We start from the raw sequence: 17701 nt of genomic DNA, 5'->3' as shown, positions 1-17701 counted from the left end.
TGTAATGATCTTGAGATGTAGTGCTACACTTAAATTGTACTGTATAGAGTAAAAAACTATAGTGATTTGGGAATGATCTACTGTTACAGTTTGTTGTATTTGCTCTAAAACGAATGTCAGAACTATGTGCTTACAGTTAGCTCTGAAACATTCATAAAAATCACTTATTGTTTGAATGTTCTTGATACAGTAAGATGCTGCGTGGTGATTGGATACATAGCTGAAAGTATTCCACTCACAGTATGTAGTCACATACTAGAAAAGGTGATCTTACACAATGCAGATTCACAGTACTTCCTCAATGCTATGATTGTATATACAGAATACTGCAAGACGGACATGACGACTAACTTGGTTTACAGTTAACTTGGAAAAAAAATCCAGCCAATTATGAGTAATGGGATTGATCCATTATTCATTTTATTCCACTCAAACAAAATCCATTCTGAAGAATGTTGGTCTTTTTTGCTATTGGGTTCAATGTTTGTTTCATCAGAAATGTTTTGATGGTATTTCTGATTTGAAAAACGTTCTCAATTAAAATGAACAATGAAAGTTTTGAAGATTGTGCTTAAAATGTGTTGGTTTACTTGTTATTTACAGCATAATTATATTATTAATTTAATGACTATTATAATAATAACATTATTATAACTAAATAACTACCTCTCTCTGGCTCCTCAGATTGAAGTCCCTGATACCACGGTCCACGTAACAAGCAATTCGTTTGATTGATTTAAAATAAATACCAAAATATACCTATTGTTCCCTAATACATTTCTAGTAAATTCCAGGTAGGCCTATATACCAGCTGTAACAGGACTGTTAAAGAATGCCACCTGCAAAAATACATTAAAAACAGAGACACACTGATTATCACCAAGTAAAATAACTTTAGTAGATTGACCCCTAACCTACATGACAAGTCAGGAAATGTTGTTTATTTTTCAGGTGTGTGTATGTGTTATTTTTTTATTTTACCAGAGCTATCTGTGTATCTTAGGTAAAATATCCCACTCAAGCAATAAAATAGTTGTCAGGAGAAGATAGTGTTCTAAGCATACGACCTGATCACAAGGATAAAGGAACATCATGAGTGACAACACAGTCTTTAAAGACCAATCACAGTGACAAAGCAGACTCTTTGAAGACCCATCACATGGACCATGAACGCAAACACATACAGACAACGTTGACTCCTTTGACAAGCTTGACACAGGTGTGCCAAGGCTTAATTGCATAAATTAGTTAAAAACGACCATATTGACCTGACTTACTGATGTCCCCACCCCTTCTGATGTCCAGGAATGGAGGTGGGGGGAGGGTGGTGAAGGAGCTGGCTGACCTTTTTGGAGAGCATGTGACTGGAAACCAGGAGACGGCAGGATTAAGAATCAGGGGTATTTAAAACGAAGGCCTGTTCCTTGTATTCATTTTGCTCTTGGACTGACATGCAGCAGTAGCTCTCAGGAGAGACAGAAGCTCTTTGGAACATTTGTGAAATTAGGTGAGGCAGAGACTTTTTATTTATTTATTTTTATTTAACCCTTGTTTTTCCAGGTAAGTTGACTGAGAACACATTCTCATTTACAGCAACGACCTGGGGAATAGTTACAGGGGGGAGACTACTTACTGCTACTTTTCTTTATTATTCCTTAGAAATAATACATTACTACTACTTAATTACTTATTGCTAATCCAGATGAATGCATTAGTGCTACAGTATAAGTACAAACAACGTGTAAAGGAAGTATAAAGGAAAAGTTCCAAGAGTATCAAGCAGGAACATCTAAGATTGTGATTGATTGACTCATGCAAATCTAGCACCTGTAGCCATGATGCAGAATGTACATGCATTTGTAATTGTAGCTAACCTGCTCAATTGAGAATTATAGCATGATAGCAATGAGTGTGCATTAAGATTGGGAAGTGAAACAATGCAATATGGACATATTGCATAGAGGAATCAATTTGTGTGGTAGACAGAAGTCCACATAGCTACAAATGTGTGCATCTTGACTCTAAAATCATTGGCACATTACTAGATTACCAATAAGAAGGCATGCCCAATGCATTGCTTCACACTAAGTGATATGCTAGCGTTGATATTGTAACAGAGAGATGTAGAGGATCCTGGGAGTTTTTTAAATAATAGTGCAGTGGAAACTAGGTGGGAAAACATTTGTGCCAATCAATTGATCAATTATGTGACTGTAGAAACAGTTGACCTGCAGAAATCAAATGTTGCTCCTTAGGGTGAAATTTCAAAACCGCAATGCAACATCTAAAAAGTTGTAAAACAATGACAGGATTTTCAATGTGCATCCAAAAAGTCCAGTGGAAGGCAGATATCTGAGAGAGGCTAGACTTACCTGTTGGAAGCAGAGACTGAAATCACAGCAACAGATGCTTTTGCGCAGCTTTACAGATCTCTATCCACTCTGGATGGGCATTAGGCAGCAGTATAGGGAGTGCCAGATCTGTGATCTCATGCAGGTGCAGCATCTGTTGAGTTACATAACGTGTCCTGGTAAAGTGAGCTCCATCCACGTCATTATGTTAACAGGATTATGGAGCTCCCAGGTTCGGGGAAGGCGGTACTCAGGAGACAGATTAGGAGGATACTGCTTAAACAGATGAAGGAGAACAGGAACAAGGACAGAGTGTGGCCTCACCTGTTGTCCAGTATAGTGTCTGAGCCACTAAAGAGATTGGCAGGTCAGCCACTGCCGGTCTCAATACCATAATTAATTGGCGTCCGTCCCGAGCTCCTTACTAAGCCATAAGGATCAACCTTTTTTCCCCTGACGACATCAAAGGCCAATGGGATCTAAAATAAATCAGATGTACAGTAGTGAAGATTTCGTTTACAATAATTCTACGATGCTATGTGCATGTATAGGAATTCAGTGGGGGATAGTCAATTCAATACTTTAGTCAGGTCAAAATAATTGATAATTGTAAAATCAGACATCCAAAAAGAAGATGTCCATGCTAAGAAAGGAGAGTGGCCCGGGTCAAGACAATGTACCAACCCAAATGGGAGAGACGTTTTTATTTATTTATTATGGGGACTGAGAAATTAAGGGGTTGATTTCCCCCCTCCCTTCGTGATCAACGCGATTAAGTGTGACACAGAGGACATTCCTGGGATTTAAGAAGGGCAATTAATCAAATTGGGTTTTATATGGAATCAGAGATAATCTGGCTGTTTAGCCAAATCCCCCTAATCTATCCTGATAAGCAGTAAAGTGGCTGGAGGGAGTCTGGAGTTAGCAGAAAGACAGCAGTAGAGAAAGCAGAAAGACAGCAGTAGAGAAGAAGAGAGGGGGGGGCGGGGGGTGGACAGACCTGAAGTGAAGTAAAACTAGCCAGGATAGATGTAGAAAATAGGAGTGAGGATAATACAAGATAGAGGGAAATGATAGACTTTCTGGCCAACACTATAACAGCTCTCTTTCTCTCTCTCCCTCTCTCTCTCTCTCTCTCTCTCTCTCTCTCTCTCTCTCTCTCTCTCTCTCTCTCTCTCTCTCTCTCTCTCTCTCTCTCTCTCTCTCTCTCTCTTCTCTCTCTCTCTCTAATGTTGGAAACATGTTTACATTACCAAAGCAAGTGAAATAAACAAAAATGAAATAAACAATCAGAAATTAAGAGTAAACATTACACAAAAGTTTCAAAAGAATAGAGACATTTCAAATGTTATATTATGTACAGTCTTGTAACAATCGCTCTCTCTGTCTCTCTCTCTGTGTCAGACCTCAGCAGAAATGAACACAGCTCCCCCTGCAGGAAGCGCCCTGGCCACGCCCGCCGGAACAGCTGGCCCCACCACCCCCAAGAAGGGACCCCCTAAGTTCAAGCAGAGGCAGACCCGTACATTCAAAAGCAAGGCCCCCAAGCCTGGCCAGAAAGGGTGAGAATCTCTCTCTGTCGTCACACATTCACACAGATACACACAAACTCCACACACAACCGTTCCACTTATTCACACTAACAAGCACTCAGTTTTCTCACATTCTCAAACCTGTATAAATAAAGAAAGACAAATTCTAGAATCTGTAAGATTCAAAACATGTCTCCTTGTCAATTACAGATTTGGTGATGACATCCCCGGCATGGAGGGTCTTGGCACAGGTAACTTTGATATTCCATCTGCAATCATCAGTAGTCATGTTTGTTCATCTATATATTTGTATTTCTACTTTCAGTATACAGTGCCTTCAGAAAGTATTCATACCCCTTGAATTATCCCACATTTAGTTGTGTTACAGCCTGAATTCAAAATGGATTAAATATATGTTTTTTCTCACACATCTACACACAATACTCCACAATGACAAAGTGAAAACATGTTTCTAGACATTTTTGCAAATGTATTTAAAATGAAATACAGAAATGTCTCATTAACATAAGGATTCACACCCCTGAGGCAATACATGTTAGAATCACCTTTGGCAGCGATAATAGCTGTGAGTTTTTCTTAGTAAGTCTCAAAGAGTTTTGCACACCTGGATTTACAATATTTTCCTATTATTATTTTCAAAATTAAGCTCTGTCAAATTTGTTGTTGATCATAGCTAGACAACCATTTTCAAGCAGATTTAAGTCAAAACTATAACTCGGCCACTTAGGAACATTCACTGTCTTCTTGGTAAGCAACTCCAGTGTAGATTTGGCCTTGTGTTTTAAGTTATTGTCCTGCTGAAATATGAATTCCTGTCCCAGTGTTTGGTGGAAAGCAGACTGAACCAGGTTTTCCCCTAGGACTTTTCCTGTGCTTAGCTCCATTCCGTTTAGTTTTTACCCTGAAAACTCCCCCAGTCCTTAACGATTACAAGCATACTCTGGATAAGAGCGTCTGCTAAATGACTAAAATGTAAATGTAATACACATAACATGATGCAGCCACCACTATACTTGAAAATACGGAGAGTGGTACTCAGTAATGTGTTGTGTTGGATTTGCCCCAAACATAACACTTTGTATTCAGGACATAAAGTGAATTGCTTTGCCACATATTTTGCAGTGTTACTTTAGTGCCTTGTTGCAAACAGGATGCATATTTTGGGATCCTTCTTTTCACTCTGTCTATTAGGTTATTATTGTGGAGTAACTACAATGTTGTTGATCCATCCTCAGTTTTTTTCCTATCACAGCCATTAAACTCTATAACTGTTTTAAAGTCACCATTGGCCTCATGGTGAAATCCCTGAGCGGTTTCTTTCCTCTCTGGCAACTGAGTTAGGAAGGACGCCTGTATCTTTGTAAAGACTGGGGGTATTGATACACCATCCAAACGGATATTCAATGTCTGCTTTGATTATTTTATAGGTATCCTTCTTTGTGAGGAATCGGAAAACATCCCTGGTCTTTGAAGTTAAATCTGAGCTAGAAATTCACTGTTTGACTGAGGAACCATAAAGATCATTTTATGTGTGGGGTACAGAGATGAGGTAGTCATTTTAAAATTATGTTAAACACTATTAGTGCACACAGTCCATCCAACTTTTATGTGAATTGTGAAGAAACAACCCCCACTTATGGACTCAAGACATTTCAGCTTTTTATTAGTAATAAATTTTGAAATTTTTTGAAAAACATAATTCCACTTTGACATTATGGGGTATTGTGTGTAGGCCAGTGACAAAAACCCCCGCTATTTAATCAATTTTCAATTCAGGCTGTAACAGAACAAAATGTGGAAAAATTCAAGGGCTGTGAATACTTTCTGAAGGCACTGTATATGGTTGTTGATAGATAACAAAGACAATCAACAAGTGTTCCTTGCCCTTTTTCATCAACTGGACAATCAATACTAATTGTTTCTCCCTCTCTCATTCTCTCTAGACATAGCAGTGGTCTGCCCATGGGAGGCCTACGGCGACATGGAGCTCAGTGATCTGGCCAAATATGGAATCATCTAAGACTGCTGCCTCCTGCCTTCCCTTAACCTCTCCGCTCTTAACCTCTGACCCCTCCCTCTGTGTTAGTCTGGCGCGCCACCATAAGGCGACTGGCCATCCCCCTAAAGTCGTCTCTTCACTCCACGCTGTTCTTAAGTCTGTTGTGGCAGGCACTGTGGCCTGAAATACCATATACGGTGGGCAGACGGAACACTGAACTGTTTATTTTTATTATTATCATATAATAGTATTATACTGTATTTTATACAGGACATAAGAGATACTTGATGTGATACGACGAGACCACACCTACCCCTCCTCTCTACAATAGCCTACCTCGGCTCCCCCATCCCTCTCTCCTTCTGTAATCCCTCAGATCCCTTTAGTCCCTCAATTCCTCTGTCAACCATCAACCACAGCAATGGACGCAAGCAAAAGACTAGCTATGACTACTACAGAACTGTAAATATGTCCCTGTTTCCAATGCAGCCTCTACCTTTATTCGTTACCCTCCCTTTTTACCCCAAGTTATTTTTTGTCTTTTTTTTTTCATTGTGTTTTTTACTTGTTGTTGATAAAGGCGTGCCACTGTGAACACACAGGGAACGAAAGGGATGAGACCAGGGAGGAGGGTGTGTGATATATATTGTGATGACCAAAACTACAATGCTTTGTCATAGATCATTATGGTGAAGGCATTCCCTGTTATCCCTGTGGTGCTACCACACTACCCCCTTCTTAGTGTACGGTATGCCACCAAACTAAATATAAATATATTGATGTGTTACACACACAAACACATTTACATGACAGAATGTGTATGTGTGATTGTATGTCCTGATAGTTCCATTAAAGTTTTTATTTTCAATACTCATGTTGTCCTTTTCTCTTCTGTCATCTCTGAGAAAATATCAGAAAATACAACCCCTTCCATGATGGGGTATAAAATGAGTATGTTATACTTTTCACTAATAACTGACATTATTTTAAAGAACATTCATTAAGAATGGCAATGAACATTCATAAGCAAATATTTCAACCATATTTTTTCTACATTGCTCCATCATAACATACTGTAGTTTGAAACTATAACAAATGTATATTTCTCACCGGTTCCTATGTTTTTCCCCAAACATACTGTACATGTCCTTATCTCAGAAACACATCCAACTGTCACCAGTGTCTTACACAACAATGTCTCATTTCCATGACATACCAACCACAAGTATTGAGTAAGAATAATACTTTTGGAATATTCCAATGGGTGTCACAATCACTTAGCACACAAAGGGAAGGGGAAATATACATAACCTCCCGAGTGGCGCAGTGGTCTAAGGCACTGCATCGCAGTGCTAGCTGTGCCACTAGAGATCCTGGTTCGAATCCAGGCTCTGCTGTAGCCGGCCGCAACCGGGAGACCAATGGGGCGGTGCACAATTGGCCCAGCGTTGTCCAGGGTAGGGGAGGGAATGGGAGGTAGCTCAGTTGGTAGAGCATGGCATTTGCAACGCCAGGGTTGTGGGTTCGATTCCCATGGGGGGCCAGTATGAAAAATAAATAAAACAATAAAAAAAGAATAATGTATGCACCAACTGTAAGTCGCTCTGGATAAGAGCGTCTGCTAAATGACGTAAATGTAAATGAAATCAACTCCTTCATTTCTCAGTCCCCAAAATATATTTCTCAAAACGTCTTTCCCATTTGTATTGCTACATGGTTTTGGTTCATGCCCTGTGATCATAGGTCAGTCTCTGTGTCTGTGCTTTAGTATTTATTTAGTAATTCTTGACAATCTGCTGATACTGTTTATTCTTCTAGCTCCCTGAAGCTTATGGAAATCCTATACTGTGAACAGGCAAACTGTCCTGGCCTTTGTGTCTGTCTCTATGAAAGCTTCAGTGTCTATCCCCTCTGCTCCATTTACACACACCTTGCAGAACGTCCTGCCTGTACAGACTTGAGCCCAGGAGCTCAGCACGGGCTTGTTCATACAGAGACCCAGTGGAAGGCATTCTCCCTCCCTGACGTACACCACCTGAGGGGTATCAATGTTGTGAGGTTATCTCTAAGTGGTTACTGTTAATCTTAGGGACTGCTAGATGAGTCAGTTGTGTTATTCAGCCTCCTCCCTCCTCCTCGGTTGTCACTAGTTACTATAGCCACAAAGTAATAAACCCTGTCTATTTCTACAAAAATTAGATTTTAAACCTAACCTTAACCACACTTATGTCTAACCCTTACCTTAAGTTAAAACCAAAAAGCAAATTTTTGTTTTAATGAATAGCCAATTTTGAGGTTGTAGTAACCAGTGGAAACCCTCCTCCTCACCTCTAACCTCTCTCTGTAACATAGCAACCAGCAGTGTGATTATTTATGATGACCTGACATTCAGATCTGGGCCTATGCATATCATTTCCAATCACGTGGTCAACTCTCATAGCTAGATGTTCAACTTTAGCATTTCCTTGTAAACATACCAAAATCTGTGGTTGTTGCATACATATGCACTGATAAAGAGGGGGATATGAAAGTCAAATCTATTGAGAAACTGTATAGAGGGGGTGGTTGATACTGTATGTGTGTGTGCGTGAGTGTGCGTGAGTGTGTGTGTGTATTTGTGCGTGTGTCAGTGCCTGTTCCATCGCCTCCAGGGGTTTGAGCCCCACCTATACTTTGCTGTTTTGTGAGATAGACTAAGAGAAAGAGAGTGAGAGGAGGGGAAGTCAGGGGTGGATCAGTCCTCTCTCATTCCTTTCTTCCTGCTTTCCCTCCCTTCCTCTTGCACTCACTGCCTGTAAAAGATATGGGAACATCCTTGAGTTAGGAGGCATGTTCATACATAGATGACTGTCTACTGATGCATCAGCTGAGAGTTCATTGCAAATCTCAAGTGGAACTACAAGTACGAGAGAAATACCCAGGAACCACAGAGGTGGATGCACTGAAGCCTCGGGATAAAGGGTAAGTCAATTCATGTTACTCTTCTTCGCTAGTTTGAAAGTTTCAGCTTGAATGGAGGTATAGCCTACACAGGAAGAGTTTGTTGTTTTAAAGTAAAAATGTTGCTCACAAGATTAAAAGTAACAGCTGAAGCAATGATGCCCTCATGTCTCCTGTTGTTGGATGACAATTTATCATTATTGTTTAGACTGTTGTTACTGGGTAAAGGTCAACCAATTCAACGACCCAATTAACGGAAAAACATAACATTCAAAACAATTGTTTTATGAAATATTTGTTTATGTTTCATACTAGTTTGTGTTACATAACAAATGACCAGTCACATAAACATGTTCCTGAAATCATCTGTAAAGTTTCATCTCCTGTCCTCTGTGCAAAACAGAGTTATCCTTAAGTTTTAAATAAAGGGGCCAGGGCCATATTTACCCAGCGATAAGCATATTAAATGTCATATTTGAATCTCTGATACTGAAACAAGGGCTCTGTTATGAACTAGAGGAAGTGACAATCAACTATCAGGAGAGTATATCTCTGGCTTCTCTCTCTCACTCCCTCTCACTTCCAATCTCAGTGTGTCAACCCCCCCTCGCATTTGCCTTCACTGTCACGCTCACTCCCTATTGCTCTCTTTCCTGGTTTCACACGGCTTTATGAGTTAATGTAGTTCTCAATTTTTCCTCTGTGTAGAGCAGAGATGGGCAATGGGAGGTCCCCAATTTTTTACAATTAATTTATATATTTTCTTTTAGGAAATCAGTTGGGCTTTCAACTTACTGCTGCGAGTTAAAATAGTGGAATACACAAGGTGCAATTTCGAAATGTGGTTGTGCATCAGCAGTTTTTGTCTTGTCATATAAAGCACTGATAGTCAGTCAATAAGCCTATGTCAGCTAAATATATTTTAGATTGCTAAGTTAGTTTTGCGGCCAGCTATCTAAACTGTCCTGTATAAAATACAGTATAATACTATTATATGATTATGTTGGTCAGTCTCACTCAGATATAACATTAAAAACTGCAAATATTTCTCTCCACCCTATGGCAAAATGTGTAGAATTGCAGGAAATTAGCTGTTAAACAATGTGGGTACGCAGACCCGCGAGCCACTGCGGCCCCTCATGATGAGTTCAGATTTTGTGTGGCCCCGACTCCCTCCATGTTGTCCATCCCTGGTGTAGAGTATCTAGAACCTGTTCCTAATGAAATCACTCCTAATTCCTCTGTTCTTAGTTATTGCCCTGTCCTGGCATGTCTGTGGTCTGGCTGCTCCCTTCTCTCTGGCTGCTCCCTTCTCTCTGGCTTCTCTCTCTCTCTCTCTCTCTCTCTCTCTCTCTCTCTCTCTCTCTCTCTCTCTCTCTCTCTCTGGCTTCTCTCTCTCTCTCTCTCTCTCTATCTCTCTCTCTCTCTCTCTCTCGCTCTCTCTCTCTCTCTCTCTCTCTCTCTCTCTCTCTCTCTCTCTCTCTCTCTCTCTCTCTCTCTCTCTCTCTCTCTCTCTCTCTCTGATCTTTATTCAAAAGCACCTTAATTTATTTGATTGTGCTAAATACCGCTATGCTCTATAAATAAAGATATTCGGAGTCAAAAATACATGCTCTCATGGATGCTACTTTTTCTAGGTAGCAAAGGCCCACCTGAGCAGGGAGTATACCATCAAAACAGAAAACCAGGGAGGAAGGACACAACAACATGCTGACAAAACAGAAAAAGATGATCTTTCCATTCCAGATACACAAATCAATTTTTCTCATCCTACTATTCAATGTCCCACTTCCCAGCACATGTCAGACCACACTGAATGCCCACAGCACCCTCAACCAAACCATCCCTCACACTGCTGCCACTAGCTCTAATGCTATCCCCAATACCACCACTAATAATTCCACTGTAAAATCCACTATCAACCGAGGCACCACTCCCTTCCTCCAGCGCAACTTTTCCTCAAACTCTAATTCCCAGGATGCAATCCTGGGGTGTGGGGCGGATCTGGACCCCATCTACTCCTACCTGTGTGACCGTCAGGTGGTGTGGGGTATCGTGGTGGAGAGCTTGGCCTCACTGGGCTTTGTGGTCAGTTCAGGGCTGCTAGTGGGGCTGCTGTTCTGGACCCTGTGGATGTGTGTGTCGTCCCGCCAGCGCAGGGGCATCGGGGGGAGCGTAGCCTCCATGGCTTTGTTCCTGGTCAGCACGGCAGGGGTCTTCGCCCTGACCTTTGCCTTCGTCATCCGCCTCACCCCCCAGACATGCCCCACGCGCCTCTTCCTGTTCGGGGTGCTGTTCTCCCTGGCTTTCTCCTGCCTGCTGGCACGATGCCTGGCCCTGCTGGGCTTCGCTGTGACCCGGGGCTGGGGGGAGAGTGGGGTGGCCCTGGCCCTCTTCACCCTCCAGGTGGTCATCGCTACAGAGTGGCTGATCATCGTACTGCTGCGGGACGGCCAGCCCTGTCAGTACTCCCAGGGGGAGTTTGTCATGTTGCTCATCTACGTGCTGGTTCTGCTGGCCACCGGCCTGGTCCTCTCCCTGTGCTGCCTCTGCCACTCCTGTCTCACCTACAGCTATAGCTACAGCGGGGGCACCCACCGACAGAGCAAGGTCCAGGCCACACTGCTCTGCCTCACCCTGCTGCTGTCCGCTGCCATCTGGGTGGTGTGGATCGCCCTGCTGACCCGGGGTAACATGGAGATGGGCCGGCGGCCGCAGTGGGATGACCCGGTGCTGAGTATAGCCCTGGTGGCCAACGGCTGGGTCCTGCTGCTGGGCCACGGACTGGCCCAAGTGGTCCTCCTCTGCAGGTGGGAGGCCAGCTCCAAGGAGGGCCCCCTCAACTTTGGCGGATGGACCAGTCCCAATGCCAACCTGCCAGGGCTGGGCAGCCCGAAAGAAGGAAGGGAGAACAGAAGCTTTGAGAACGACGGTGAGGAACGGAGAAGTGAGAAACAGTAGCACTGAAAAGGAGTAAAGCAGGGGAATGTACTGTACTGCATGTCTACGTTTAGTTAATCAGCAAAATAACATTAGAAACACAGACAATTGACTGTTGGGAGAGTACTAATAAGTTAGCATGGAAGCTAAATTATATATGGACTAGCTCCAATGAATAAGATATGACATATGAGGTTAATTACACAATCAGTCACTTTAATACTCACTGTATGGAATTTGCAGATAATTGAGTCATTGTATCGTGTTCTCTTCCCCAGGCAGAAGACAAGACCCCGTTTTCCAGTCACCATATGAGTCTGGATTCTCAATGACAGTGAGTAGGCCTCAAAATGGCTCTGGGCATTGCTGAGTGATTAAAAGGAATGAGAATCAGCATATGTGTTGTAACAAAGAATAACTAACAAAAATATATGCTTAATCCAAGATAATGTATAGAATTGTATTATACAAGAGACAAAATTCACAAATTCTACAGCACAAGGGCAGAGTCATGTCTTAAGTGTAAAACTAATAAAGACTCAATAATCCATGCTTTCTGGGAACACTATAAAGTCCGGAAGTTGTGGGCGGAGCTAGAAAGTTGGCAGCCAGAAGTATTACAATGTAAATGTACTTTTAATCCGTCTGTCTGCATATTTCAAGACATGGCATATGAGGGTGTAGTGAGATACCCGATGGGTTGGACGATTCTCTTCTCATCACTCATCTTGAAAAAACGCATACTAAAAACATGGAAATCAATCAATCCGCCATCATTAACACAATGGAAAAATTAAATGATTTATTATTTCAATATTGAAAGTGCGTGGGCTACGGAGAGAAACAAAATGGTGCAGTTTCAGGCCATGTTGCAGAAAGTGATGCGGGCGCTGGAGATGGGGGTGTGTGCTAGTCGGTCTGGGCAGGTGTGATGTAGTTGATGTTTGTATGATGTTGTCATTTGTATGTGTATGTTTTGTATTGTTTATAAAATATAAAATAACCTCTTACAAAAGAATATGACCCTTACCATTACAAGCAATGTATCTGTAATGTTGAACAACTAATTGCCATTATTAACTGCACTAATATGATGAATGTTTTAATGTTTCACTGTGTCTGTTTCAGGAAATAGATCCTGACAAAGATTACTCCATCCCTCGTCCTCAGACTACCAACATCAGCGAGCCCTATGATGAATACTATGGACACAGCATGTCTGATTAGGATCACATTGCTTTTCGTGTACACACACACACACACACACACACACACACACACACACACACACACACACACACACAAAGACAGCCTAACAGCTGAACATATACATGCACTCTCAGATGACCCAGAAATGTTTTTGAAGTTCAGCTACAAATGTATATTTATTGTATAGAACCTGAATTGCAACATGATTTCCATAATTATGTGACTAAGGCTTGATTGATTAATTTAATTAATCTTTACTCAGGCTGGATCCAGATAGAATGAGCTTACTGAATTTGAGCTAATGTGACAAGTGTTTTTGCAACATGCTGCTTGAAAACACCAGAGACAGTGTCTAATAGGCCCAGGGAGGAGGCGGCGTGAATCTGTCTGTATTAGGGTGCCAAACTGCAGGGATGAGGCAGCGCCAGGCATGTGTGCAGGAGAGGAGAGAAAGGACCTGGCAGCACTAAAGTAGACCCTTGTCATCATGTCTTAACATCTTCTTATGTAAAGGTACATGGTGGCTTTTTTTTCTTTAAACCCCAGTTTATAAATACAAATCAATGTTATACTATGCATATTGTGCAGTTTGAAAAAGTGTTATTAAAATTGAATGTTAAAAGGTATATTTGTTAGTCATATCTAACAGCAGAGGGCTGATTCATTCTCTCACAAAAAAAGCAGCAGGAGCTAGATTGAATGTGGTAGTACTGTGTTTAACCACTAGGTGACACTGTACAACATGTGTGAATTATTGTTGGTGGGATTCAATTTACCTCAATGTTCATACTATTATTGAGCCACCAAATGTAAACAAATGCATTCCATCATGTAATTTCCACATGCAAATATTGTTTACTGATATGAATGATAGATCTGTAGTGCTCTAGGAATGACATATGAGAGCAATATAACTTTATACTCTGCCTATAGGCATCATGGTCATCTCATTTCCTCCCATAGTGGGCGAGTCAGTGGGGTCAATACCTCAATAATTCAGTGGATCCATGTGCTTTATTGTTTCACTGATCAAACAGCCCTCAATGTAATCCTTTCAATTAGTCCTACTTCAATAATCTGGAAGTGCATGTCATCAACTGGGCAATTAGCCTCTTGTGCATTAGAGCAATTAACAGGGATATGAGATTTCCTCCAAACTCAACCCAGACATTCACATTCATTAACTTTAGATGCAATGAGAGAATGGTCTATTTTTTCCCTAAGTGGCAATGAACGAGTTTGGTTAGAGAAAATTGGCTATAGGAGGTAAAACTCTACTTTAGAGTTCAAGTTGGCATAGTTGCCACCAGCGCTACTACTAGTGAACAACAATCATGACGAATGCCATGTGGCCATACCCTAAGACAACATAACAATAATCAATGGCAACAAAATCTACCAAACATTTTACCCAAATGAGGAGTTGAGAAAAGAGGAGTATAAAAACCAAACCGTTTATTTTGTACATTCAATAACAATGACAGGAAACAGAGGGCAAACATGAGGAAAAACACACAAGTCACTTGTTGAAGAAAATAAAAAAATATCACTTGGATCAATGAGCTTAGCAATGCACATGTGAAAACAAAAAAGTCACATGCAATTCCAACTCATATGAAATCCCTGTCCAACAACTCCCACTAGGTTGACTTCCGCACAGTGCAGGGGTAAGTCAGACACAGATGGGTCTAAGGTGATCTCAGCAGCCGTGAGAGGGCCACTGCTGGGTAACAAGTGGAAGGTTATGGAGGGATGGTCAGTTGCTGTGCCAGAGCAGTCTTGTGCTACAATGCAGCGCATTGGAAACATCAACCTTAGTTCTGTCTGTGCTAAACTGATGTGTGCATGGTGGGACAATGTCATTGGTTTACTTAACATACTTCAAAAGAAAAACTGCAGGGTTTCAACATTCCACATTAAAATTGAACTAAGAGATATAACTGGTAATTCAAATGATATCATGACCACAGAAGAACATAGATAACCCAGGCATAAACAAGCAGTGTTTTACATATCATTATTCCCCCTAGCTACAAACAAACTAAAGTGGACTATGTTGAGACCCCTCTCAATCCTGCCTTCATATCTCACATAACCTCCTTTCCATAGAAATTGTTTGATTCATGCAACAAATGAAATGACTTTTGACCCTGTCCTTCTCACAAAAACATGCATACTGATACTTTTAATACTTTTTAAGAAAAGTTCAAAATTCTTATTCTCATTATATCATGGCATAAATACTCAACAGAATAACTAATGCAGCTGTATGTATCACCCTCCTTCACCTGGTCCCTCTCCTATTTCAGCCCTGATAAAACAGCTAGTAACATGGTACTCATCATGTCAACAGGTGGTTTATGGCTCAGCTCTCTGGGTCCTCCACCCTAGAACTGTCCCTGAACTACACACTCACTCCCAATTGGACAAAGGAGGCTTGGGGAGGCTCTTTAAAATTGTGTGGAATAGAACGCTTTGTTTCACCATCACATTCAATCTAATCTGACATTTATTCTGTATCAAAATGTCAAATCCCCCTCTCAAGTCTACTGTGGACTCCTAAATGTTCTATTTAACCCAACATTTTACACTGCCTTTTCATCTGCCTGGGACCACTTCATCCAAACCCCTCGGCACATTCAGCAGCCCCGTTTTAAAAGGCCAACTTTGCCAGTTCCCAAATTTATTTTTGTGATTTTAAGTCTATTAATTTGTTGCTATAAGATGTAAATAAATTCATGTTTGCCCCCCATCTTCTCTCTCCACTTCTCAGATGACATCTCCCAGGACAGGGTACTTTTAAAACACCCCCATGAGCAAACTGAAAGGGTGCACTTTGAACCCACCATAAAATAGAATAAAAGCTAAAATAACAGCAAGAACAACAATCATAAAAAGTATAATAAATGTGTGTACACTTGACCAACAAGTGTGCTTTTAGAGAATCTTTGGAACCAAATGACAAACAATAGCAATAATAACATATTCAGAGTATATGGAGATACATAATAGGTCAAAGACTATTTATATATTTTTGTTGGTCACTTCCTGTACCTTAAAGAAGCATTGAGGCAGTGACTTTAATACATACTGGACTATAACATTCCCAAAGACTTAGGAGGGAGGAAGATTGCATTGGGTGAACATTAGGGTGTTTCACTTCTCGTGTGTCTGTATTTGTGTCAATTTGACAGAAAATATATTTAAAATGGTGAAACCAAAAGTAACCTCAACTTGTAGTGTTTGTAACTGTCATATGTTTCCTACCATCTGGTTTGTTCCCACAAACCCCTAAGATGTCCATTCTTATCTGTGAATAGCTGGGTCCAGCTTGCATGACTGGTTTATACAGCTTGTTAGCTACGGCCAGACACTTTCAATGTTTCTACCCCTTTCAGTCACAATTGTGATGCTACACCTGGAATGTCATATAGTCTAGTAAAGAGAAATGTATAAGGAGTTGTGTTGAGCAGGCATGAGTTGTACAATATTCTCAAAAGGAAAAAAGAAGACAATGTAGGTATATAATAGTAAGGATGCATGATACAGATCGAAACACTTGTGTCATTATAGTTGCAACTACAGTAATAATAATCATAATACTTATAGACCAGCAATAACAGTATTAATCAACTGGAAAATGTGAAAATGATGATGGTGGATGTAATTTAATTGCATCCACATTATATAATAATGCTTTTTCATAGACAATTAAAGAAAATAACAACTGAGGTAATGCAGAACAAAAACAAGTCATTTTGTTTCTTTTTCCTTGTCATTTTCACACCGTTTATCTTATTTTTTGTCTTTTACAGTTGGGTTGGTGGTGTAATGGTAGACTGTTTGGATTGCTCTAATCATTTTCAGAGCAACAGCTGTTACCTAGATTTAACTGCGTCAGATTATGGACTTTTCGCTACTTTTGCATTTCTCCATGCCATTCACCTTTTTGTTGAACAGGTTCTTTAAAAGAAAAAAAGAACTTGGACGTGTTCCTTGCTTTGCCCAGGTGTTTAACTGATGTGATTCCTCCACTGGGCAGGTTTTTGTCAATGTAGTGCTTCATATAAAGGACCTAGGGTTTCAGGCTAGAGATGGCCTACTTTGAGGCTGAACTAACACACTGAGCACAGTTTTGTATGTGTACATATTAAATTTGGTAACATAGGCATTGGGTATTATTACCACACAGACTATTAGGAGCAAAGGTTTGTAATGCTGTAGTGTAAAAAGTTACTGGTGGGCAGCAATTTCTCCATCCACGTCCAATAGTGTTTTTTTATGTAACCATTCTTGTTCTTCCCACAGTTGTCTTCAATCATTGTTGCCAGTCTTGAAATTCACAGGCAGTTTTCATTCGTCCATTACTATGTCACTGTGAGTGTGACAGTTGAAGCAAGCCGAGTTACAGTTGAGTTTATCTTGATTGGATGACCTTTTTCCAAAACACATGGGTTTATACTACCACCCCGTAGAAAATGGAGGGGAGCTCTTTCCAAATGAAGAGGTTCAGAAATATGGAATTCCATGGTGCGAGTGCTGTTTAGTAAGGAGCAAACCTACTGTATCCAGCCCGATATAAACTAGCCTGGAACAAAGAGAAAGGGAGAGAGAGAAAGAGAAATTAGAAATAAGGAAAGGAGGATGTAGCTGTCTTTTTTTTAAACAACAGACAGCAGTGAAAAAGATTTGCAAGAAGTAAAGAACTA

At 40.8% G+C, this 17701-nt stretch overlaps 3 protein-coding genes across 11 annotated transcripts in view; 2 read left to right on the top strand and 1 right to left on the bottom strand.

The window, feature by feature from the left end:
• Nucleotides 1-3767: 3767 nt before the first annotated feature.
• LOC311148528 (retinal cone rhodopsin-sensitive cGMP 3',5'-cyclic phosphodiesterase subunit gamma-like) lies at nucleotides 3768-5924 on the top strand (the record flags this gene model as incomplete). Its single annotated transcript, XM_084185508.1, has 3 exons — nucleotides 3768-3913; nucleotides 4094-4134; nucleotides 5848-5924. 3 exons carry the CDS (start codon nucleotides 3768-3770, stop codon nucleotides 5922-5924), a joined length of 264 nt encoding a protein of 87 aa, XP_084041634.1.
• Nucleotides 5925-8376: 2452 nt separating this feature from the next.
• On the top strand, nucleotides 8377-13923 carry LOC311104641 (G-protein coupled receptor family C group 5 member D-like). Its single transcript, XM_084146490.1, has 4 exons — nucleotides 8377-8864; nucleotides 10481-11775; nucleotides 12062-12117; nucleotides 12912-13923. Exons 2-4 carry the CDS (start codon nucleotides 10551-10553, stop codon nucleotides 13008-13010), a joined length of 1380 nt encoding a protein of 459 aa, XP_084002616.1. The 5' UTR covers nucleotides 8377-8864; nucleotides 10481-10550; the 3' UTR covers nucleotides 13011-13923.
• A 2579-nt stretch (nucleotides 13924-16502) lies between these two features.
• Nucleotides 16503-17701, bottom strand: part of LOC311104577 (RNA binding protein fox-1 homolog 2-like) — a 38192-nt gene continuing 36993 nt past the window's right edge. For all 9 annotated transcript variants that reach the window (XM_084146447.1, XM_084146449.1, XM_084146448.1 and 6 more), the window contains one exon: nucleotides 16503-17580. In XM_084146447.1, coding sequence (XP_084002573.1) covers nucleotides 17536-17580 — 45 coding nt within the window. In that variant the 3' untranslated portion in view covers nucleotides 16503-17535. The remainder of the gene's footprint in view (nucleotides 17581-17701) is intronic.

The sequence above is a fragment of the Coregonus lavaretus genome (genome assembly GCF_964263955.1).
Source record: "Coregonus lavaretus genome assembly, chromosome: 2".
Classification (NCBI taxonomy): domain Eukaryota; kingdom Metazoa; phylum Chordata; class Actinopteri; order Salmoniformes; family Salmonidae; genus Coregonus; species Coregonus lavaretus.
The sequence above is the reverse complement of the archived record's forward strand: the minus strand, read 5'-3'. Positions and strand labels throughout refer to the sequence as shown.

Coding starts and splice junctions, on each gene's coding strand:
- LOC311104641 (XM_084146490.1), top strand. CDS start 10,551: ATGCTGACAAAACAGAAAAAGATGATCTTTCCATTCCAGATACACAAA. Junction 11,776..12,061: donor CAGAAGCTTTGAGAACGACG/GTGAGGAACGGA, acceptor TCTCTTCCCCAG/GCAGAAGACAAGACCCCGTT. Junction 12,118..12,911: donor AGTCTGGATTCTCAATGACA/GTGAGTAGGCCT, acceptor TGTCTGTTTCAG/GAAATAGATCCTGACAAAGA.